This window comes from Hylobates moloch, unplaced genomic scaffold (genome assembly GCF_009828535.3).
Source record: "Hylobates moloch isolate HMO894 unplaced genomic scaffold, HMol_V3 SCAFFOLD_8, whole genome shotgun sequence".
Classification (NCBI taxonomy): domain Eukaryota; kingdom Metazoa; phylum Chordata; class Mammalia; order Primates; family Hylobatidae; genus Hylobates; species Hylobates moloch.
Genome location: NW_026652283.1, coordinates 47,221,493 through 47,245,708, shown reverse-complemented (window position 1 = coordinate 47,245,708; position 24,216 = coordinate 47,221,493). Strand labels below are relative to the sequence as shown.

General features: G+C 48.1%; 1 protein-coding gene across 15 annotated transcripts in view; it reads right to left on the bottom strand.

Annotated features, from left to right (window-relative positions):
- The window catches only part of LOC116473113 (fatty-acid amide hydrolase 1), a 123,203-nt gene extending 100,829 nt beyond the window's left edge, over nt 1-22,374 (bottom strand). For 3 of the 15 annotated variants that reach the window (XM_058443337.1, XM_058443338.1, XM_058443336.1), the window contains exons 1-5: nt 22,218-22,373; nt 17,693-18,036; nt 15,787-15,941; nt 9,608-9,768; nt 2,151-2,275 (exon numbers count right to left, since the gene is read on the bottom strand). In XM_058443337.1, coding sequence (XP_058299320.1) covers nt 2,151-2,275; nt 9,608-9,768; nt 15,787-15,941; nt 17,693-18,036; nt 22,218-22,310 — 878 coding nt within the window. In that variant the 5' untranslated portion in view covers nt 22,311-22,373. Of the gene's footprint in view, nt 1-1,237; nt 1,437-2,150; nt 2,276-9,607; nt 9,769-15,786; nt 15,942-17,692; nt 18,037-18,546; nt 18,692-19,286; nt 21,942-22,217 lie in introns of those variants that run through there. The other 12 variants (XR_009214652.1, XR_009214651.1, XR_009214650.1 and 9 more) reach the window with 10 other exon arrangements.
- Between the last annotated feature and the right edge of the window lie 1,842 nt (nt 22,375-24,216).

Here is a 24,216-nt window from a genome sequence, read left to right as displayed (position 1 = left end):
AGTTATCCAGGAAAAAAAAAATGTTTAAAAAGAAAATATCTGCAAGTAACCCTGAGCAATTTTTTATATCCCTGCCACTAAAGGTTACTTTCTTTTGGCTAAAGTTACAAAAACAACATATCGAGTATGCAGTCAGTAAATGATGAAATCTTGCCCTGAACAGTGTGTGCAGTGAAGCCTTGTGATGCTGAGGGAAGAGTTAGGGATTAGGGGGTGGGCCAAAGAACAGGCACCAGAGCTCAGCTGCAGACTAGAAACAACAAAAAGTCTGGAATACAACAAAACAAAACATCAGGAGATTCCTAGGTGTTCAGAAAGCAAAAGGAGAGTTACCATTCTAAAGGATGAGGAAGCCCAGTAATCTCCCACAATCCCAACTGCTACATCTCCAAGAGCTCCCTAGCTACCTGTCATACACGAGGTCTGGGAATACTTGCTAGATGAATGAACAAAGAACAAGGCACGCACAAGAGTATGACGGTTTTGTGGCAGATGCAGCCTCCTAAGCCACATTTGGGCAGTAGTATTGTTGACAGCAGGAATGGCCAGAATTATTCAGCTCAGAGGGCTTTTCCAATGTGAGTAGGTAAGCAGATTATTTTGCACTGGCTTACCATTTTTAGTTACTTGTTCCTTAAATTAGATCATGGGCCATATGGAAAAACCAGGTGGGCTTAATTGAGCCTGCTGGCTGCTCAAGACTGATCAGGTGGAACTCACTTCAAATGTGACAGGGGCTCAGTAACTGGCTGGTACAAATGGAACTAATGGCATTTGCACTGACATGAAGTCCCCAACTGCAGCCCCAGGTCTATAGAGCTTCAACAACTTTATTGCCAAATGCTTCTTCCTATGTTTACAACTTAGTGTGAGCCTGCTCACTGGCTTCTCCTTCTACGCCCCTAAGCGGGCAGTGAACTTTAGTACAGGCCTGGAGATGGCGTAGGGGGTAATGAGTGAGTTAGAAACCTGCTGATGCTCCACAATTGGACAGCAGGACAGAAAATCTTCTACTTCTTATTGCCGAAAACTGCAGAAAGACACGAACAGGATGGAGACAGGACCCAGAGTGCATCTCTGCCACTGGTCCCAGTTTCCAGTTTCTGGTGCCTCCAAAAAAGTGTACCCTTTGTATTCTTGCTTCAGGGATTGGGTGATACTATGTCAGCCTACGCATTTTGCAGAAGTACATAGGGCCAAAATTGGCCATGAGGTTTGGTATTACCAGCTCCCCAACCTGACAGGATGAGAAGAAACAAAATGTGTCCATGAAAAGCCTTCGGAAGTGAGTCAGATCTTCCACCTGCACCTGCATGCTGTATTGATTGGCCAGGAGCTCAATGGCACCTTGCACCACATACTCGTTCTGTAAGTGTGAGAGTGAGCAGGTGGAATAGACAACGTGGCCTCCTGGTTTGGTGGCAAGGAGTCCAGCCCTGAAACCAGAAAGAGACAGAAGCAGTGACTAGTGAGCTTCCCCAGCAGTAGAAGAGCAACATAAGGAGCTAGAAACGTGGATAAGGGAAGGCTACTACGGGATGGGTAGCTGGTTAGACTGCCTCTCAAGTCCGTTCCACAATGACACTGCCTGAAAAGTCATTCTCAAGGCAGATAGCAACCCAACCTTACCCCATGAGCTCTTCACTGGGAAGTCTCCTTACAATGACCCCCTGAGCTCTGTTTATGGACCAAATTGCTCTGCTGGCTATAGAATGAGTCCTTACTCTAGTAGCTATTTTTCAAACGTGCTACTCACTGGTACTGAGGATGAAATAGCATGAGTCAATCTGTGCAGCCCACTCTAGTATATATGTCCTACTAGATAGGGTTGCTTTTTTGTTTTGTTTTTGTTTTTTGAGACAGAGTCTTGCTCTGTTACCCAGGCTGGAGTGCAGTGGCACGATCTCAGCTCACTGCAGCCTCCTCCACCTCCTAGGTTCAAGAGATTCTCCTCCCTCAGCCCCCTGAGTAGCTGGGACTACAGGTGTGCATTGCCACACCCAGCTAATTCAAATAGGGTTGTTATGTTCCTAGGCAGATCTCCAGCCATAAGATTCCTGTGTGGGTTATGGTCTTGGTAAGAGCTTCCAGTCCCCAGTCTCCCAGAGCACTCTGGCACAAAGTCCTGAGTTTAAAAATCTGTCACTCACGCAAGAAGCTGCACTTGCAGCACAGGCAACATCTGTCGCTCCTTCTTCCTTGACCGCTTAAAGATGTTGTTCTCCTCCTCATGAAGGGAGTGGCGGTCTGTGGTACAGGGCACATCCACCAGCACCTACCCAGAGTGTTAAAGGGTAAAGTATTAAAGATCCTTATAGGCTTCTCTTCCTTAGGCCAGAGATGTTTTAGGGCCCTGGCCTAAGTTTGTGAAATATTCCCTCTGCCCATCCCTGCTTTGCAGAGTACCTGACAAAGTTCTTCATTTTAACTTGGTAGACAATTGTGAAATAATGAGTGGAAAATAGTATATTTGGGAATATTCATGGCTGGTCAAAAACCCAAAACTAACACACAAATAACTATAATTTTTTTTTTTTTTTTAAATTTTTAGAGACAAATCTTGCTCTGTTGCCCAGACTGGAGTACAGTGATGTGATCATAGGTCACTGCAGCCTCAAACTCCCTGGGATCAAGCAGTCCTCCCACCTCAGCCTCCTGAGTAGCTGGGGCCATACATGCAAACCACCACTCCAGACTGATATATATATATATATATATATATATATTTTTTTTTTTTTTTGAGATGGAGTCTTGCTCTGTCGCCCAGGCTGGAGTGCAGTGGCACAATCTCGGCTCACTGCAAGCCCCGCCTCCCGAGTTTACACCATTCTCCTGCCTCAGCCTCCTGAGTAGCTGGGACTACAGGCACCTGCCACCATGCCCAGCTAATTTTTTGTATTTTTAGTAGAGAGACGGGGTTTCACCGTGTTAGCCAGGATGGTCTCGATCTCCTGACCTCATGATCCGCCTGCCTTGGCCTCCCGAAGTGCTGGGATTACAGGCATGAGCCACTGTGTCCAGCCTAATTTTTGTATTTTTGTAGGGACAGCATTTTGCTATGTTGCCCAGGCTAACTATAAGATAATTCTTTAAACAGTACACTTATGATTTGGTCACTTCTGTATTATACTCCAATAGGAAAGTTATTACAGTCTGGACAACATAGTGAGACCGCACCTGCACAAAAAAAATTTTTTAATTAGCCGGGCCTGGTGGCATGCACCTGTAGTCCCAGCTACAAAAAATTTAAAAACTAGCCAGGCATGGTGGCACACACCTGTAATCCCAGCTACTCGGGAGGCTAAGGCAGGAGAATCGCTTGAACTTGGGAGGCAGAGGTTGCAGTGAGCCAAGATCGTGCCATTGCACCCCAGCCTGGGCGCCAGAGCAAGACTCTGTCTCAAAAAAAAAAAAAAAAAATTGGCCGGGCGTGGTGGCAGCGCTCTTGTAGTCCCAGCTACTACTCAGGAGGCTGAGGTGGGAGAATTGCTTGAACCTGGGAGACGGAGGTTGCAGTAAGCCAAGATCGTGCCACTGCACTCCAGCCTTGGCGACAAAGCGAGACTTCACCTCAGAAAAAAAAAAAAAAAAAAAAAAAGCTTACTACAGGACACAAAAACCACAAAACTTAAAAGGAAACACGACTCCTTGAGCAAGTCAGCAGAAACAGCAACCAGTAAAACTGAATTCCCAGTTTATTTGTTTGTTTTTGGGATGGAGTCTTGCTCTGTCACCCACGCTGGAGTGCAATGGCACGACCTCGGCTCACTGCAACCTCCACCTCCCGGGTTCAAGCGATTCTCCCACTTCAGCCTCCTAAGTAGCTGGGACTACAGGTGCACAATACCACGCTCAGCTAATTTTTGCATTTTTTTAGTAGAGACAGGGTTTCACCATATTGGCCAGGTTGGTCTCGAAATCTTGACCTCAGGTGATTCACCCGCCTCAGCCTCCTAAAGTGCTGGGATTACAGGCATGAGCCATCATGCCTGGCCGGCCCCAATTTGTTTTTTCAATGAGACTAGTCAACTGCTGGAGTGAGAAAGGGAGAAAGAGCAGGAGCGAGAAAGGGAGAAAGAGTAGACGAAGTTCCATCTGTAACTGATTGTCAACAACAGTTTTGATATAGGAATTATCCAATGTAGAATTAAAATATTAATATAAACCTTCCTAAATAACAAAAGAAGTTGAAAAACAAAACAGCAAGGACAGAGACCCCACAGTGAAAGAAACAAGGTAAATAAACACAGTAAAATAATTTGACAGGGGTCAGGCGCAGCGGCTCATACCTGTAATTCCAGCACTTTGGGAGGCCGAGGCAGGCAGATCACAAGGTCAAGAGATCGAGACCATCCTGGCCAACATGGTGAAACCCCATCTCTACTAAAAAGACAAAAATTAGCTGGGCGTGGTGGCACGCAACTGTAGTCCCAGCTACTCGGGAGGCTGAGGCAGGAGAATCACTTAAATCCAGGAGGCAGAGGTTGCAGTGAGCCGAGATCGTACCACTGCACTCCAGCCTGGCAACAGAGTGAGACTCCATCTCAAAAAAAAAAAAAAAATTAGGCCAGGAGCAGTGGCTCATGCCTATAATCCCAGCACTTTGGGAGGCCGAGACAGGCAGATCACCTGAGGTCAGGAGTTCGAGACCAGCCTGGCCAACATGGCGAAACCCTGTCTCTACTAAAAATACAAAAAATTAGCCAGGAACAGTGGTGGGCACCTGTAATCCCAGCTACTCAGGAGGCTGAGGCAGGAGAATCGCTTGAACCCAGGAGGTGGAGGTTGCAGTGAGCCAAGATTGCGCCACTGCACTCCAGCCTGGGTGACAGAGCACGACTCCGTCTCAAAATAAATAAATAAATAAATAAATAAGCCAGGCATGGTGGCGGGCGCCTGTAATCCCAGCTATTTGGGAGGCTGAGGCACAAGAATTGCTTGAATCCGGAAGGTGGAGGTTGCAGTGAGCCAAGATGGCACCACTGTACTCCAACTTGGGCAACAGAGCGAGACTCTGTCTCAAAAAATAAATAAATAAAATGATAATAATTTGACAGAGCTGAGACCAAAATCATCAATGGCATCAATTGCTTAAGTCAGCAATGAAAAGAATAAAATTTATAGATTGGCTCACAAAGCAAAACCTGTCTATGCAGCATATAAGAGATATACCTAAAAGGAAATGGCCTAAATATAAAGGGATGAGCAAGGGTATAACTGCAATGCTTTAAAAAAAAAAGCTGTAGGAGTTTCCACAACCCAAAAAGGAGGAAATGTCTATAGACTCTTTCCTTACTCCTTCTCAGTGTCCTGAGTCGTGGCCAGAACTCTTAGGAAGATGGCTGCAAGGTATACTTAGGACCGCTGGACTCCTGAGCCCCTAATGCAGAGAAACAGCAGAGCTATGTAATTTCAAGGGGACTATAAATTGATGGCAATATATCTGAATATCTTGGTTCTAATATATTTCTAATATTGTTTCAGTAGTGTCAACTGTGGAAAATGTTCATGTTGAGAGGCCAAGGCGGGTGGATCGCTTTAGCCCAAGAGTTCGAGACCAGCCTGGGCAATATAACAAAACCCCGTCTCTACGAAAAATACCAAAAAAATTAGCTGGACATGCTGGCACGTGCCTGTAGTCCCAGCTACTTGGGAGGATGAGGCGGGAGAATTGCTTGAGCCCAGGAAGCAGAGGTTGCGGTGAGCCGAGATTGTGCCATTGCACTCCAGCCTGGGCGATGGGAGTGAAACCCTGTCTCAAAAATAAAAAAAATATGTTGATCTCACTCAGTCACAGAAGAAAGAAAAGGAAGTTGTACTGTTGCACTACACTTAGGAAACATTTAGTAAGGGTAGTCAAATCACTCCACATCAGATATGGCACATGCATCTTCACATCAGGCACTGGCATGAATGTCAGTCATAAATAACCAGTCGTGCCAGGATAGTGCTCCCACTGAATCTCAGCCCTGGGCAAGTGTCTAACAAATATTATTTGTATTAATATCAATTTGTATAATATTGTATTATAAGGGAAGATAGAAACATGTTCAAATAAACATTGTATTATTTGAAATAAACTTGAGCTCACAAAAAAAAGAAAGTTGTGACTTGGGGGGAAGGGTTAGTGTCTTCCATGAACATGCAGAGCTCTGAGGTCCTGTCCCTTCTCCAGCTGATGGACAAGTGGAGCTGGGAGAAGGATGGAGTTACCAAGAGTATGTAGAGCCCTGAAGTAGTATTCTTCTTTGCATCTAAAGTGCTTAACATGGCTGGGCACTGTGGCTCACACCTGTAATCCTAATGCTTTGGGAGGCTGAGGCAGGAGGAGCACTTGAGCTCAGGAATTCGAGACCAGCTTGGACAACATAGTGAGGCCCCATCTCTACAAAAAGTTAAAAAATTAGCCAGGCACGGTGCACGTGCCTGCAGTCTCAACTACTTGGGAGGTTAAGGTAGGAGGATCACTTAAGCCCAGAAAGTCAAGACCACAGTGAGCCATGATTGTGCCACTGCATTCCAGCCTGGGCAACAGAGCAAGACTTTGTCTCAAATAAATAAATAAAAGTGCTTAACACTTGCCTACCAGAGAGTATATTGTACACAACTAGTTTTGTTTTTTTTTGTTGGTTTTTTTTTTGAGACGAAGTCTCACTCTTGTTCCCTAGGCTGGAATGCAATGGCACGATCTCGGCTCGCTGCAACCTCCGCCTCCCAGGTTCAAGCAATTCTCCTGCCTCAGCCTCCCGAGTAGCTGGGATTACAGGTGCCTGCCACCACACCTGGCTAATTTTGTATTTTTAGTAGAGACGGGCTTTCATCATGTTGGCCAGGCTGGTCTCAAACTCCTGACCTCAGGTGATCCACCCGCCTCAGCCTCCCAAAGTGCTGGGATTGCAGTCGTTAGCCACCATGCCCGGCCACAACTAGTTTTTCAACAAACAAATTAACAAAGACATCTTCAAACATTAAAGCTGTCAAGTGAAATAGCAGGTCACTCATTCTATATTGTTCTAAAATAAGTAGCTAGGATCAATGAATGGAAATAATAATAATAATGGTAAGGATCGTGATGATTATAATACTATTGAATGTTTTCTCCAGACATTGTGCCAAATGCATTCTTATTTAATTTTCACCTACGGGATAGGCACTATACTATTATCCTCATTTTACAGATGACGAAGCTGAAGCTTAACTGAAAGTTAAGTAACTCACCGAAACTTCTCTGGCTGATAAGTAATGGAACCAGACTAATCTAAGCAGTCCGACTCCAGAATCCTTGCCCTCACCCATATACCATGCAATCTACAGATTGCAGTAAGAGGTAGGACTTTCTAACATTATAAGTGTTCAACAACAGAATCTCAGTGTGCACCCATCAACGGATGTGTTTAAGCATAGGCTGAATAATGATAATGGCTCCTGCTTGCCTAATCTTCACCGCCAGGTACTATACTAAGTGCTTTCCCTGGATACTCTCACTGAATCCTCACAATAATCCTAAATGGTAGGATTACCCTGTTTCACAAACAAAGAGGTTGAAGTTTAGCAAGATCAATGGTTTGCCTAAGGTTAGTAAGTAGCACCCCTGTAATGCAGAAACTGGTTAGGCTGACAGGAGCAGTCATGCTCTCTCCATCATGTTGCACTGCTCTCATATCAAGAAAAATAAACAGGCCGGGCGCAGTGGCTCACGCCTGTAATCCCAGCACTTTGGGAGGCTGAAGCGAGTGGATCATTTGAGGTCAGGTGTTCGAGACCAGTCTGACCAACATGGTGAAACCCCATCTCTACTAAAAAAATACAAAATTAGCCAGGCGTGGTGGCACACACCTGTAATCCCAGCTGCCTGGGAGGCTGAGGCAGGAGAATCGAACTTTGAACCCAGGCTTGAACCCGGGAGGCGGAGGTTGCAGTGAGCCAAGATTGTGCCACTACACTCCAGCCTGGGCAACAAGAGCAAAACTGTCTCAAAAAAAAAAAAAATGAGTAGGGGATTCCTACACAGGCAGAAAGCAAGTCTCAAGCCTATCCAAGATTCCATAAGCCTTGGTCTTTCTTTCAGTTTCTTAGAGTGGTTGAGGCAGAATGGTAAGAACTAGACAGATTAGGTAAATCAGGTGACAACACAGAGACAACTGCTATATATTTTATATATTTTTAGAAATATGTGTTCTAAACAAATATTTTTGTATGCCATTTAAAATAAAATAAATAACTTAAAAACATGAAGAGACTGGCCCAGCACAGTGGCTCACACCTATAATCCCAGCACTTTGGGAGGCCAAGGTGGGAGGACTGCTCAAGCCCAGGAGTTTGAGGCCAGCCTGGGCAACACAGTGAGACCCCATCTCTACAAAAAATCATTTGCTGGGCATGGTGGCACACTCCTCTAGTCCCAGCTACTCGGGAAACTGAGGCAGGAGGACCCCTTGAGCCCAGGAGGTTGAGGCTGCAGTGAGCTGTGTTCACACCACTGTACTCCAGCCTGGGTGACAAAGTGAAAACCTGCCACTCAAAAAAAAAAACTTTAAAAATAAATATGGAGATTTTCAACATGATTAATAAGAGATTGTAAATTAGATACTATCCATTTGGCAAAAAAATTAAGTTTGATAGTACCAATGTTGGCAGCATGTGGGAAATCAGTAATCATTCATTACCAGTAGGAGTGAAACTGGTTTAACCTCCACAGAGAAATTTAGCAAGCGCTATCAAAATCTTAAATGGATGTAAACTGTTATTCAACAACTATACTTCAATAATGTCAACAAAATTAAAAAAGGATTTAACCCAAGGACACATTATTAAATGAAAAAAAGACAAAGTTCAGAATAGTGAGTATAATATAATATACTACCGGCTGGGCGCGGTGGCTCACGCCTGTAATCCCAGCACTTTGGGAGGCCGAGGCAGGTGAATCACGAGGTCAGGAGTTCAAGACCAGCCTAGCCAAGATGGTGAAGCCCCGTCTCTACTAAAAAAAATACAAAAATTAGCCGGGCGTGGTGGTGGGCGCTTGTAATCCCAGCTACTCGGGAGGCTGAGGCAGAGAACTGCTTGAACCCGGGAGGCGGAGGTTGCAGTGAGCAGAGATCGCGCCACTGCACTCCAGCCTGGGCAATAAAAGCGAAACTCTGTCTCAAAAAAAAAAAGAAACAATCTTTATCTATAGGGTGGGGAAGTAGGGGCCTACAGGCCAGAAGAGAGAAACTCACTTTTCACTGGATACTCTTTGGTGCCTTCTGAATTTTGTACCATGTGCTGTACTAACATTCAAAAATAAATGAGCTTATTCATACTTACCTTCATGAGGCTTTCTGAGCAACCAAGTGACTTGAGAAATAAAGTAAGCCTAGTAAATTTTTCCCCCACTCAAATAGGTTCAAATTCTTTTTTGCTGCCAACTATCTTTAATAGAGATAATAACCAGTCATCTGAGCTGATTTTTCTTTTGGTCAAATCACCGATGTAGAACTGGCCAATCCAGAAACAGCTCTACATGCTCAAACATAGGGGCTGGATCCTAACCCCTCAGGCCCTGGAGCCAGGATGGGGAGGCCGCATTAAGCTGGATGCATGTCCTAAATCAAGAATCACTCACCCGGTCATAGGTGTCCCCCTCCAGTTCTCCCCATTTCCTGCCATCCCATGAGGTAACTCGAACTTGATTTCCATCCCTGATCTCTTCAGGCACATAGCTGTGAAGGATCTTCTGTAGTCTGGCTATTCGGGAAGTGGAGAGATCATTGGCAGCAAGATTGCCTATGGAAATAAAGATACTTCAGAGGCCATGGCCCAGTGAAACATTCCACCAGCAATGGCACTGATGGAGTCAGACCAATTCTCAGGCAGTCCTAGCCAATGCAAACCCCAGCATCAGGAACGTTTATTATGTGCATGGCACAGCATCAGTCATTCTGGAGTGGGGTTACAATGGCAAACACCTAAATGGGCCAGAAAGTAAGAAAGTTATTTAAGTCAATGAATAAAGCAGACCAAGTAAGACTCCTTTCCTTTCTCCTTTCCTGTCCCCTCTCCCCTTTCTCCCCTCTTTCCCCTTTTCCCTTTTCCTTTCCTTTCCCCATTCCTTTCCCCTTTCTTCTCTCCTATCCCCCTCCCCTTTTCTCCCTTTCCTTTCTTTCCTTTTCTTTCTCTCTCTCTTTCCTTTTTTTTTGAGATAGAGTCTCATTCTATCGCCCAGGCTGGAGTTCAGTGGCACACTCTCAGCTCACTGCAACCTCCACCTCCTGGGTTCAAGTGATTATCGTGCCTCAGCCTTCTGAGTAGCTGGGACTATGAGTGTGCACCACTACACCCGGCTAATTTTTGCATTTTTAGTAGAGACAGGGTTTCACCATGTTGGCCAGGCTGGTCTTGAACTCCTGACCTCAGGTGATCCCACCTGCCTTGGCCTCCCAAAGTGCTAGGATTACAGGTGTGAGCCATTGCACCCAGCCATATTCTATTTTTTTTTTTTTTTTAAGACAGGGTCTCTGAGTCTGGGCATAATGGCTCACACCTCTCATCCTAGCACTTTGGGAGGAGGCCAAGGTAGGTGGATTGCTTCAGCCCAGGAGTTCGAGACCAGCCTGGGCAACATAGCGATATCTCATTTCTACAAAAATAAAAATATATTTAAATAATTTTTAAAAAAGAGACTGGAAGGCCAGGCGTGGTGGCTCACGCCTGTAATCCCAGCACTTTGGGAGGCCAAGGCAGGCAGATCACAAGGTCAGAAGATCGAGACCATCCCGGCTAACACGGTGAAACCCTGTCTCTACTAAAGATACAAAAAATTAGCAGGGCATGGTGGTGGGTGCCTGTAGTCCCAGCTACTCGGGAGGCTGAGGCAGGGGAAAGGCATGAATCTGGGAGGCAGAGCTTGCAGTGAGCCGAGATGGCGCCACTGCATTCCAGCCTGGGTGACAGAGCAAGACTCCATCTCAAAAAAAAAACAAACAAACAGAGATTGGATCTCACTATATTGCCCAGGTAGGTCTTGAATTCCTGGCCTCAAGCAATTCTCCCACCTCAGCCTCCCAAAGTGCTGGGATGATGGGTGTGGGCCACCATGCCCAGCCAAGAATATTTATTTCTAAAAAAATATGCTCTCTCACTATTCTGGAAACCTATGGCTCTCTTCATCTTTGGTAGATACCAGTTTATTTACCCAAAATTATTCTCCTCTTCCTCCTAAGGAATAGAACCTCAATTTTTTGGAAGGGGAAGATTGCCCCAAAAGACTACATTTCTCAACCTTTCTTTAGTTTCGCTCTTGTTGCCCAGGCTAGAGTGCAATGGCACGATCTCAGCTTACCATAACCTCTGCCTCCCAGGTTCAAGTGATTCTCCTGCCTCAGCCTCCCGAATAGCTGGGATTACAGGCATGCGCCACCACGCCAGCTAATTTTGTATTTTTAGTAGAGACGGGGTTTCTCCATGTTGGTCAGGCTGGTCTTGAACTCCCAACCTCAGGTGATCTGCCTGCCTCGGCCTCCCAAAGTGCTGGGATTACAGGTGTGAGCCACCACACCCAGCTAAGCCTTTCTTTTACAACTAAGTATGACTATATGACTAACTTTTGGTCATAGTTGTAGGCATAAGTATTGGATAGGAATTCTGGGGAGATATTTTTAAAAAGCTGACATAATTGGAAGATGAAATGAGTCTCTTTTGCCCAATCCCTTCCTCTTGACTCAAATATGGATGTGATGGCTGGACTTCCAGCAGTCATTCTGGACCATGAGGCCTTGTCTTAGAGCTTTACTAGTTATATATCTTCTCCCTCTTAAAGGGAGGGAGGCTAAGGCTGACACTAGCAACAAAATATATTGCAAAAGGAAAAAGGGAGCTGAAGTCCCTGATGATTGTGGAGCCTCCATACCTGGAGTGCCTATATCTCAGCTTCTCTTATGTAAGAGATAAATTAATGTTTCCTCTTTAAGCCAATTAGTTAGGTTTTCTATCAAATGCAACCAAACCTAATTCTGATTTACCATCTACCTTCCATTTTCTCTTTATTGGTAGACATGAGTTCAAGAAATATCTCACTTTGCTCTTAGTGCTACTATGAGAAAAATATTGCAAGCTTGATGATAAATGACAGTTGATACCTGGCCTCTGAGTCAAAGAGCAACAAGGTACGGTGGGAATGGTAAAGAATGCGAGATGCAAGTGTCCACCTTATCTAATAGTCGTCACTACTATGAACCAGCTTAGTAATCCCATAAATAAATGTCTCCTTTTTTTTTATTTTAATGGAGACGAGGTCTCACTATGTTGCCCAGGCTAGTCTCAAACTACTGGACTCAAGTATTCCACCTGCCTCGGCCTCCTAGCTTGTGCTGGGATTACAGGCGTGAGTCACCGCCCCCCCGGCCAATGTCTCCATTTTCTTTTTTTCTTTTTTTTTTTTTGAGACGGAGTCTCGCTCTGTCACCCAGGCTGGAGTGCAGTGGCGCAATCTCGGCTCACTGCAAGCTCTGCCTCCCAGGTTCACGCCATTCTCCTGCCTCAGCCTCTCCGAGTAGCTGGGACTACAGGCGCCCGCCACCACGCCCGGCTAATTTTTTTGTATTTTTAGTAGAGACGGGGTTTCACTGTGGTCTCGATCTCCTGACCTCGTGATCCGCCCGCCTCGGCCTCCCAAAGTGCTGCGATTACAAGCGTGAGCCACCGCGCCCGGCCTCAATGTCTCCATTTTCGAGGGCACTGAAAGAAGTAAAAATTGTATTCTCTGCTCTAGAGGAATTTGCAGAAGGATATGAACTGAGAAAAAGAAAGATGGGTTCCAGTTCTGGCTCTACCTCCAATTCTTGTATTATTTATTTAATCTCCACAGAACTCAATTTCTCCCTCCATAAAATATGAGAGCTAGACTAAGTAAACCCTAATTTCCCTTCTTATACAAATTCTGTGATCCCCCGTCTTCCTCAGATCAAGAGTCGTCGCTTGATGAGGAGCTGGGATGAAGGTGAGGTGCTGATAGTTAAGCACACCTTAGAAGAACAACTCTCAATTACTTCTTCTTTGCCCTTCCTCCTCCTAGTTCAAGTTCCTCCTCCTCCCTACCCTTACTCATCTCTCTTCTAATAGATTCCCACAGCATTCAATCAGATCAGAATTATCCAGTACACAGGCTGGATTCTCTTGCATTGGATTCATTAAGCCCATGACCCCATCTTTTCTTCTCTCCCTCTGGACTTCCAGAAGGCTATGACCAAATGTGATATCTCTCTGAATCAACCAATGCCTATCATAAGGCTGGATGCTGACTCAAACTGTGCAAGTTGGCTGACAAGACCTGGAAAAGAAGGGTGTAGGCCCAACAGAAGGGCTTGGGCACAGGGCAAGAGAAGCCTGGCTGAGCTCCAGGTTACGTGTGTAAATTACGGCCCCTTGTCAGGGGCCAAAGGAAAAAAACTACCTATTTTAAGGCAGGATATTGGCCAGTGGATGGCTGAAGTGAGTACTTAACAGTGCACAAGGGGCCGGGCGCGGTGGCTCACACCTGTAATCCCAGCAGTTTGGGAGGCCAAGGCGGGCGGATCACGAGGTCAGGCGATCAAGACCATCCTGGCTTACACGGTGAAACCCCGTCTCTACTAAAAATACAAAAAGATTAGCCAGGCGTGGTGGCAGGCGCGGTGGCGGGCGCCTGTGGTCCCAGCTATTTGGGAGTCTGAGGCAGGAGAATGGCGTGAACCCGGGAGGCGGAGCTTGCAGTGAGCCGAGATCGTGCCACTGCACTCCAGCCTGGGTGACAGAGCGAGACTCCGTCTCAAAAAAAAAAAAAAAAACAACAAAACAGTGCACAAGACTGGGTGTGGTGGTTCACGCCTGTAATCTCAGCACTTTGGGAGGCCAAGGTGGGTGGATCGCGAGGTCAGGAGTTTGAGACCACTCTGGCCAACATGGTGAAACCCCGTGTCTACTAAAAATACAAAAATTATCCGGGTGTGGTGGTGGGTGCCTATAATCCCAGCTACTCGGGAGGCTGAGGCAAAAGAATCGCTTGGAACTGAAAGGTGAAGGTTGCATTTAGCTAAGATCGTGCCACTGCACTCCAGCTTGGGTAGAAAAGTGAAACTTCGTCTCAAAAAAAAAAAAAAAAAAAAAACAGTGCACAAGGCCTTCACTGGGCTACTTTACTGAGACAATAAGATATGGGCCTATCCCCAAGGAATCCACCGTTGTTTTTTTTTCTTTTTTTGAGACGGAGTTTTGCTCTTGTTGCCCAAGCTGGAGTGCGATGGCGTGATCTCAGCTCACTGCAACCTCCATCTCCCAGGTTCAAGCGATTCTCCTGCCTCAGTCTCCCGAGTAGTTGGGATTAGCCCACCACCAGGCCCGGCTAATTTTTTGTATTTTTAATAGAAACGGGGTTTTACCATGTTAGCCAGGCTTGTCTTGAACTCCTGACTTCAGGTGATCCACCCGCCTCAGCCTTCCAAAGTGCTGGAATTATAGGCATGAGTCACCGTGCCTAGCTGGAATCCACCATCTTTAAGAGGGAGAAGATATATAACTAGTAAAGCCCTAGGCAAGGCTAATATTGCAAGGGCAATATCCATGCTGTGGGAGCATAGGAGACAGGCATCATTTCTGAACCGGCCAGCAGAGGTCATAAGGACAGACGTCCAGGAGGTGGCACACTTGAGCTGAGGCTTGAAAGTCAAAAGGATGGCTGGGCGTGGTGGCTCATGCCTGTAATCCCAGCACTTTGGGAGGCCAAGGCGGGCAGATCATGAGGTCAGGAGATCGAGACCATCCTGGCTAACACGGTGAAACCCTGTCTCTACTAAAAGTACAGAAACAAATTAGCTGGGCGTGGTGGCAGGCGCTTGTAGTCCTGGCTACTCGGGAGGCTGAGGCAGGAGAATGGGCTGAACCCGGGAGGCGGAGCTTGCAGTGAGCCAAGGTCACGCCACTGTACTCCAGCCTGGGCGACAGAGTGAGACTCCATCTCGAAAAAAAGAGAGAGAAAAAAAAAAAGAAAGTCAAAAGGATTTGGACAGCCAAGGGTGAGGGAATTCCAGAGAGAAAATTTAACAAGAACAAAGGCAACAGAGAGTAGCAGAGTAAGCTTAAAGCACATAAAGCCTGGAAGAGTGACATATAAAGCATATAAATGGTGGCTGCAGGCAGATCTTATCATTTTAGCTGGCAGGCTAAAGAAATGGGCTTAATCTTAGAGGAAAAGTAAACAGATGAAGAGGAGTGTGTATCATGTGATCAACTGATCGGAGCCCTACTTTAATCTGACTTCAGAGAACTTGCTCAGCAATCTTTCTTGACCAATTGACAGAGAAAGAGAGGAACTAATGAAAAAATACACAAGCTTAGCATGTAAGTACTACCCTCCACTCTGACTTTGGGACTAGAGAACCTACCATATTCTTTGTGTGTGTGTGTGTGTGAGACAGGGTTTCACTCTGTCGCCAAGGCTGGAGTGCAGTGGCACGATCTCGGCTCATTGTAACCTCCACCTCCCGGGTTCAAGCAATTCTCCTGCCTCAGCCTCTTGAGTAGCTGGTATTACAGGAGTGCACCACCACACCCCGCTAATTTATATATTTTTAGTAGAGACGGGGTTTCATCATGTTGACCAGGCTGGTCTGGAACTCCTGACATCAGGTGATCCGCCTGCCTCAGCCTCCCAAAGTGCTGGGATTATAGGCGTGAGCCACTGCGCCTGGCCGAACCTACCATATTAAATGTACCTGGGACTAGGTGAGGTGGGGAGCTCTCTCTGCCCAACACACCAGCACCCTGACTTACGGCAACAGCCAGTCTGAAGCAACGCTAGTGTCTTTCCCCCAGGAGCTGCACATAGGTCAAGCACGATGTCCCCAGGCTGTAGGCCAAGGGCCAGAACAGGCAGCAAGGAGGCAGCATCCATCAGGTAGTAGTCCATGACACCCAGGCTGCCAGGTCTGGAAAAGAGGACACCACTTTATTGTTAAATTCCAGGTCAGGACACCCACTGGGAGTCAAGGCCACCAAGTCCATGCCCAGTCAGCAAAAACTCATTTTTCAGACACACTTACTTATTCACTTATTCACTTATCTATACGGGATCCAGAATGATTATTTATTTACTGATTGATTGATTGACGGAGTTTCACTTTTGTTGCCCAGGCTGAAGCACAGTGGCACGATCTTGACTCACTGCAACCTCCACCTCCCAGGTTCAAGAGATTCTCCTGTCTCAGCCTCCTGAATAGCTGGGATTACAGGTGCCCGCCACCATGCCTGGCTAATTTTTTTTTTTTTTTTGAGACGCAGTCTCGCTCTGTTGCCCAGGCTGGAGTGTGGTGGCGCAATCTTAGCTCACTGCAACCTCTGCCTCCCAGATTCAAGTGATTCTCCTGCCTCAGCCTCCCAAGTAGCTGGGATTACAGGCTTGTGCCACCATGCCCAGCTAATTTTTTGTATTTTTTAGTAGAGATGGGGTTTCGCCATTTTGGCCAGGCTGGTCTTGAACTCCTAACCTCAGATGATCTGCCCGCCTCGGCCTCCCAAAGTGCTGGGATTACAGGTGTGAGCCACTGTGCCTGGCCAATTACTGTTTTTAAGTAGCTGTCTTCTTCACTAAACTGGAAGCTCTATGAGGGCTTGTTCATCAAGACACTTAAATGCCTAGCATTTGGTAGACAATTTTTTTTTTTTTTTTTTTGAGACAGAGTCTCGCTCTGTTGCCCAGGCTGGAGTACAGTGGCACGATCTCAGCTCACTGCAACCTCCGCCTCCTGGGTTCAAGCAATTCTCCTGCCTCAGCCTCCCGAGTAGCTGGGACTACAGGCGCACGCCACCACACCCAGCTAATTTTTTTGTATTTTAGTAGAGACAGGGTTTCATTGTGTTGCCCAGGCTGGTCTCAAACTCCTGAGCTCAGGCAATCTGCCCATCTCGGCCTCGCAAAGTGCTAGGATTAGAGGCGTGAGCCACTGCACCCGGCCAATATTTTTTAATAAATAAATCAGTCTTTCAAAAATCAATTCCCATACCCTACAACTAACATTGAGCTCTCCTTAATTGTTAAAGCATAATTCAGCATTTGATTCTGCAGTCTTTTCTCATTCAACTTCATATACATGAGGATTGAATCAAGAAACTGGAAGTTCTCCTTTCTTTTTCCCAGTCTAATACCAAGTTTGTGCCCCTAGGCCAGCCCTATTTCCTAGGAAAGTCCCACTACCTCTTTGCTCCCATGAAGTTACTTTTCCTATTCACTTTGATGGGTGGCTGTGAGGGCAAAATGAGAAGACTGCTATGAATAACACACACTTCAACTTGAGAGGGCCCAGTGAGTGCTCATGTAAAAGGTGGCTGTTTTCTACCAGAGGCACAGAGCAGAGTGGGTTCAAAGTGCAGGTTCTGGGTCTAAATATTAGTCACACCACTTACCATCTGAGGAACCTAAAGCAAGTAAGAATCTTAACTTCTCTGTACCTCAGTTTCTCCAAATGTAAAAGAGCAATAATATTACCTACTTCATAAGGCTGTTGACAGAACAAAAAGAGATAACATATATATAGCACCTCAAAAAACGCCTAGTCTGTATAAACATGCCATAAATATTAACAATATTATGGTCCTTATTACAGAGGGTAGAAGCTGGGTCTCATCACGTCTACTTCCAGCAGGCACTCAGGACCGCTCCAGTCATGGCTCCAGATCCTACCTGGCAGGAGGGAAGCGACTGATATCCCCTCGGTCAAAAGTGAAGCATCGAAGGTTCGGACTGCAGGCCCAGGAGGCAGGGGATGGGGCTGCAGATTGGCCACCCTCAGACTGCAGTTCCCAGTGGGAGATAGCTTCATTCACAAAGTCCTTGGCACTCAGCTGCTCCAGCTTAGCACTTACATGATCCCAGGCAGCAAAGTTATTGACCAGTGCACCATACTTCTGCTCTGAGAGGAGACTGACACGGATTGATGGCCAAAGATCTCCAAACTGCACACTGTAAGTCATGTCAAAATTCTGCAAAGCCAGTCGAACAGCAGGGAATTTGGGCTCTGTGGCAGCCTAAAAGAGAGGGGACAGGCTTATTGGTTTTCCCAGTCTTGCCTCTACCCCCTACTACCTGACCCCACCTCAGAGCCTAGGGGCAAACTTGGATCCAGCTAGTGCCCACTCCTGCTTTTGCATCCTGCCTGCCTGCCAGAGAAGTGTGAGAGGGAAAAGTAGTGGAGGGTGGGCCTTCCCATCCCAGGGTTGTCAGATAAAGATGTAACTCTCATGGTACTGTGCGGGGGTCATCAAGAAGGGGGACCTTGGAGAAAGAGGAACTTAGGAGAATGGGAGCTCAGGAGAGGACACTTGAGGAGAGCCTGCAGAAGATTAGGAGAAACTATGGAGGCTCTGGGAAGCTTTGAACTTAAAAGCAAAAGGCTCTTTTCTTCTGAACAGTCCTATTTTCAAAGCACTTTCATGTCTACTAGCTTATGTGAGCACTACAACTGATAGCTCAGTAAGCTACAAAAAAAAATTAACAACATTTCAATTTGATGAAGAGATGTGGGTAACTTACCTAGCGTCATGCAGTGACTAGCACCACCATGCTTAGAATCAGAGGGTTGAGGGTCATGTTGGGAGAGTTCCCAGACCCCAGAAAGGTTGGATAAGGAGGGCCCACAGAATCTTGAGGTGTGAACCAAAACAGGGACTTGTAGGATGACTGCTATGGCGGCAGCAGGGGACAAGAGGACAAGAGCGAGGAGGCAGAGTAAAAGAGAAATGAAGACTTCAGATGAGGAGTGCACAAGTCAGTCCCGGTTGCTGCAGCTGGGATGCTTGTTATAGCTGGCAATCTTGTTACTATCTATGCCTTGCTCTGGCCTAGATTTTTGGTCCGGCCAGAACTTTTGCTCTGGCCCTCATTTCTTGTTTTTTTTTTTTGTTTTTTTTTTTTTTGAGACGGAGTCTCGCTGTGTCCCCCAGGTTGGAGTGCAGTGGCACGATCTCGGCTCACTGCAAGCTCTGCCTCCTGGGTTCACGCCATTCTCCTGCCTCAGCCTCCCGAGTAGCTGGGACTACAGGAGCCCGCCACCATGCCCGGCTAATTTTTTGTATTTTTAGTAGAAACGGGGTTTCACCGTGTTAGCCAAGATGGTCTCGATCTCCTGACCTCGTGATCCGCCCGTCTCGGCCTCCCAAAGTGCTGGGATTACAGGCGTGAGCCACCGCGCCCGGCCAACCCTCATTTCTTGTTATGGTGAGGACTCTTGCTCTGACTATGACTTTTGCCTCGCTGGGACTCTTGCTCTGGCCTTTACCTTTGCCATGTTGGGGACTCCTGCTCCGGTTCCGACTTTTGCCATCACAGACTCTTGCTCTTGCCCTGACCTCTGCTAATTTGGGGACTCTCACTCTGGCGCTCATTTATGCTAAGCTGGGGACTCTCACTCTGGCCCTGACTTGTGTTTTGTTGAGGATTACTGCTCCGGCCCCAGTTTCTGCTAGGATAGGGACTCCTTTTCTGGCTTGGACTTCTGCTCAGATGATGGCTCTTGCTCCAGCTCTGACTTCTGCCATCATGGGGACTCTTGCTTTGGCTCCGGCTTTGGCTTTGGTGGGAACTCCTGCTCTCGCTGTCACTACTCTGGCATTCGCTAATAATAGTCAAACTACAGCTGGGATTGGTGCTACAGCTGGAATCCTTGGATGAAGGCAAAGGGCAGCTGTAGGGGATCTGCAGAGGCTCTTTGCAAGGGCCTTGAGAGGCCACAGGGTAGATATGGAGGGCACAGGGGACAGTATCAGGGTAGGCCCGGACTTGGGGGACAATGGGTAAACTTTGAGGATCAAAGGGTGTTTTCAAAGGGATAAAAGAATAGATGTGGGTAGAACAAGGAGGCATCACAGGCTGACAACGAGATTGGGGTGGGCCCCTGGGAGTGCTATAGGTGTCACGCAGGGGCACAATGGGAGGGGGGCCTGTCGAATGATTGAGGGAGCCAGATAGTGGGCAGGGATGGGGGGTGGAGGGAACCACAGAGTATATATGAGTATTGCAGGGGGGCCCTATGGAGGGTCCATAGGGGCTGCTCTGAGCATAACTATTGGGCAAGACAGGATCACAAGGAAGGCAGAGGGGAAGAGAAGTGGGGATAACACTTTTGAGGGTTCTAGGGACCACAGTCGGTAAGGTAGTCCTTGGGGGAAGTTCTTTGGGGCTGGAATTTGAAGGAGTTGTGATGTATGGCTGCATACAAGAAGGACCAGAGAGGCAGGAGGGAGGTGGGGGACAGGTGTGGGCCTTAGCAGGCTTGGGCTGGCCAGAAGGGGTGTGCTGGGGAGTGTTGACTAGGGAGAGACATTTGTGGGGAGTACGTGACTGTCTTAACTTTGGAGACTTAGAGGACTTTGGTTGGGGGGAAACTGGAGTGGGAAGAGGGGGTTCATTATAGCTTCTGCAGGGAAGTGACTGGGGTGGAGATATAAACTGGCTGCCCAGGGGTGAAGGGAAGGAAAGGACAGAATGAGGACCATGGGGACGAGATGGTTCCTGGGAACAGGGAGGACCAGAAGTTGTGATGCCCGGGGTTAGGATGAGGTAAGAGTTCCCAGTTGCCTCCCAGGAGAGAAGGGACTCAAAGCAAGCCTTCCTGGGAGCCTGGGACTGGGGTGAGCAAGGAGAATCAGTACTCCTGGGGCGCAGGCAGATGGCATAGCAAGGACTCCCAGGGGTAGGCATGTAGGCCTCTGAGGAAAGATGGGAGTAATGATAAGAGCCCTCCTGAGGTGAGCTGGGAGAGCCAGGCATGCCTGCCTGAGAAGAGAGTGGGGAGCCACAACAATTTTTCTCAAGGGGCAGGTCAAGCTGTGGTTTGGGTTCAAAAGAGTCTAGAGGCTTAAGGCTGCCATGGTAAAAGCTGCCAGTAGGTGGGGAAGATGCTGGAGAGAGAAGGGAGTCATTATAACTTCTCCCTGAGGACCAGTGAGAGGGCAGAGAGATCATCAGCCCAGTTTCCAAAACTCTGTGAGAAGGGGTTGGAGAGGCCATAGGACTAGTTTCCACCGGCTGGCGAGCAAGAGGAGGTGAAATCGTGAGGCAAGTTCCCGGGGTCCTACGTGTAGGAGGAGGCGAAATCATGGGTCCAGTTTCCAAGGGTACATGAGTGAGCTGAGGGGAGGTCACTGGGCTCGTTCCCGGGGACTGATGAGCAAGGGGAAAGGAGGTTGCCGGCCTGGTTCCAAAAGCTGAAGGGCATCCGCTAGAGTAACAGAGATTAGTGTGCTGGTCAAAGTACGTGCCTTGAAGACAGGGACGCCGCATTCTCGAGGGACTCATCCAGCTGCAATAAGGGGTCCGCTGACAGAGAGGGGGTGACCCCGGCATACTGAACTGCTCAAAATAAGGGCCGGAGAGTGGGGAACCCGAGTGGCAGGGCTCGCGGCAGTAGGGCCTTTCCAGGAGTGGGGAAGAGGACTCAAAAGAACATCTCCCTGAGTGCGAGGAAGGTTGTGGGGGTGGAAGAGATGGTGGAGGTGGCGAGGGAATCGGCTGGGGTGGGCAGGGGGATGTGCCGGTCATGGAAGAAATTCCAGGGCTTCCAGTGAGGCAAGAAAAAGGGTCTCTGGAGAAGCAGGGAGAGTCCAGAGGATGAGAGGATTCGTTGCACCTTTTGCCAGGGTTTGGGCCGGCAGTATGGACAGGGTGGTCGCTGTAACCTTTCCCGGTCGCCAGAGGCAGCTCGAGGTTGAGGAAGGGGCTGAATCCTTTCCTGCAAGGCGGAGACCCAGGAGTGCAGGCAAGGTCGCTACGGTATTTTCCGAGGGGTGAGGGCGACCGGGCTGGAAAATCAATGAGGAAAGGAGGAGAAGTCATGTGGGGGAAGAATGGGCAAGGGAAAGGGGGAGGGGAGGGAGGGAAGTAAAAGGGGGAGTGGGGGACAGAAAGGTAGGTGGACACAACTGGGGAACAAGAGACGGTGACATCACTAAAAGAATGAAGGCGAAGGTGATGACGCAACTTAGAGGGGCGGAGTCAGGAGACTGCAGACGTAACAAGTGGAAGAGACTAACGCTCGGGACATAGAGTGCGGACAGAGGCGGTGATGGAAAAGACGAGAGACGGAGGTGCCCAGGGACGCTCCGTGGAGTGCTTGGGAAAGACGCTAGGCGTTCTAGAGGGCCGGGAAACGGAAAGACTGGAGAAGTTTCCACCCTCACTTTTCCCTCCTGCGCCCCCAGCCGGACCTTACCCATTTCTTCTTATATCGATATCTCCGCGGGACCGTCGCGAAGTCCACACGCTTCAGCAGCTCCCTGACACCGCTCAGTGTCAGCGCAGCCATGTCGGCGTGCGCCACTGGGTAATTCCGACCGGAACCGCGACGGGAGACTCGCGTGTTCCGGGGAGGTGGTGAGCGCCACCCGGCGGGACACGAGCGAAAAAAGGGGAAGGAAATACATCTGACGCTCTCCCAGGACTCCGCGCGCCTCTACAGACTCCGCCCAGCCAGGGGTCCCCTGAAGGCTGCTGGAAAAAGAGCAACCTGGCACCCGGAATGATGACTCTGCCTAGATGCTTAGAGCAGTGCGAGGGACTCCAAAGAAGCCCCTAGCCCACTTGGGGGATCAGGGAGGATTAGGAGCTGGTGGTTTAGTACCGAAAGAGTTAGCTAGGCGAAAAGGGGCGGGAAGGGCCTCCTAGGCCGAAATTGCATGGAGGAAGATCCTTAGATAGAGGAAAATAAGACCAGACTTGTAGGCAGAAGCAGATTTGCAGTGAAACGAATGAAGCTTAAGTTTCAGGACCCGGCCGGGCGTGGTGGCTCACGCCTGTAATCCCAGCACTTTGAGAGGTCGAGGGGAGCAGATCACGAGGTCAGAAGATCGAGACCCTCCTGGCTAACACAGTGAAACCCCGTCTGTACCAAAAATACAAAAAATTAGCCGGACGACGTTGCTGGCGCCTGTAGCCCCAGCTACTTGGGAAGCTGAGGGAGGAGAATGGCGTGAACCCGGGAGGCGGAGCTTGCAGTAAGCCGAGATCGCGCCACTGCACTCCAGCCTGGGCGACAAAGCGAGACTCCGTCTCAAAAAAAAAAAAAAAAAAAAAGAGGCGTGAATAACCCACCCCTTGTTTAGCGTACCACCAAGAAATAACCATAAAAATGGGCAACCAGCAGCCCTTGGGGCTGCTCTATCTATGGAATATCCATTCTTTTATTCTTGTACTTTAATAAACGTGCTCTCACTTTGCATTGCGGACTCGCCCTGAATTCTTTCTTGTGCGAGATCCATGAACCTCTCTTGGGGTCTGGATCGGGACCCCTTTCTGGTAACAACGCCTGTAATCCCAGCCAATCTCCCTGCCTCACTCCTACCCACCCTGATAATTGGCTGTTGAATGATCATTTAAAAACACAGTTTCTGGCCGGGCGCGGTGGCTCACGCTTGTAATCCCAGCACTTTGGGAGGCCGAGGCGGGCGGATCACGAGGTCAGGAGATCGAGACCACGGTGAAACCCCGTCTCTACTAAAAATACAAAAAATTAGCCAGGCATGGTGGCGGGCGCCTGTAGTCCCAGCTACTCGGAGAGGCTGAGGCAAGAGAATGGCGTGAACCCGGGAGGCGGAGCTTGCAGTGAGCCGAGATTGCGCCACCCCACTCCAGCCTGGGCGACAGAGCGAGACTCCGTCTCAAAAAAACAAACAAACAAACAAAAAAAAAACAGTTTCTGATCATGTCCCTCCTCTCCACTGGATCCCTACTGGTGATGTCAAATGTTGTGGGGCCTAACGCTTCCACAGTTTGAGAAGACATAGTTAAGAAAAATAATACAAAACTTGGCCTGGCGCGGTGGCTCACGCTGCCCCCAGCCGAAAGCTTTTTCTTATTTGGCATTTGAATGTGGAATTTTGGGATTTTCTTATTGGCAACAAACACTGTCAGTTATTTTCCTTGAAGTGACAGGCTCATTTTGTTCATTTTTCAAGAAAAAGGCTGGCCGGCACTGTGGCTCATGCCTGTAATCCTAGCACTTGGGAGGCCGAGGTGGGTGGATCACCTGAGATCAGGAGTTGGAGACCAGCCAGGCCAACGTGGTGAAACCCAGCCTCTACTAAAAATACAAAAATTAGTTGGGCATGGTGGCGCATGCCTGTAATCCCAGCTACTTAAGAGGCTGAGGCAGGAGAATAACTTGAACCCAGGAGGCGGAGGTTGCAGTGAACTGAGATCATGCCACTGTACTC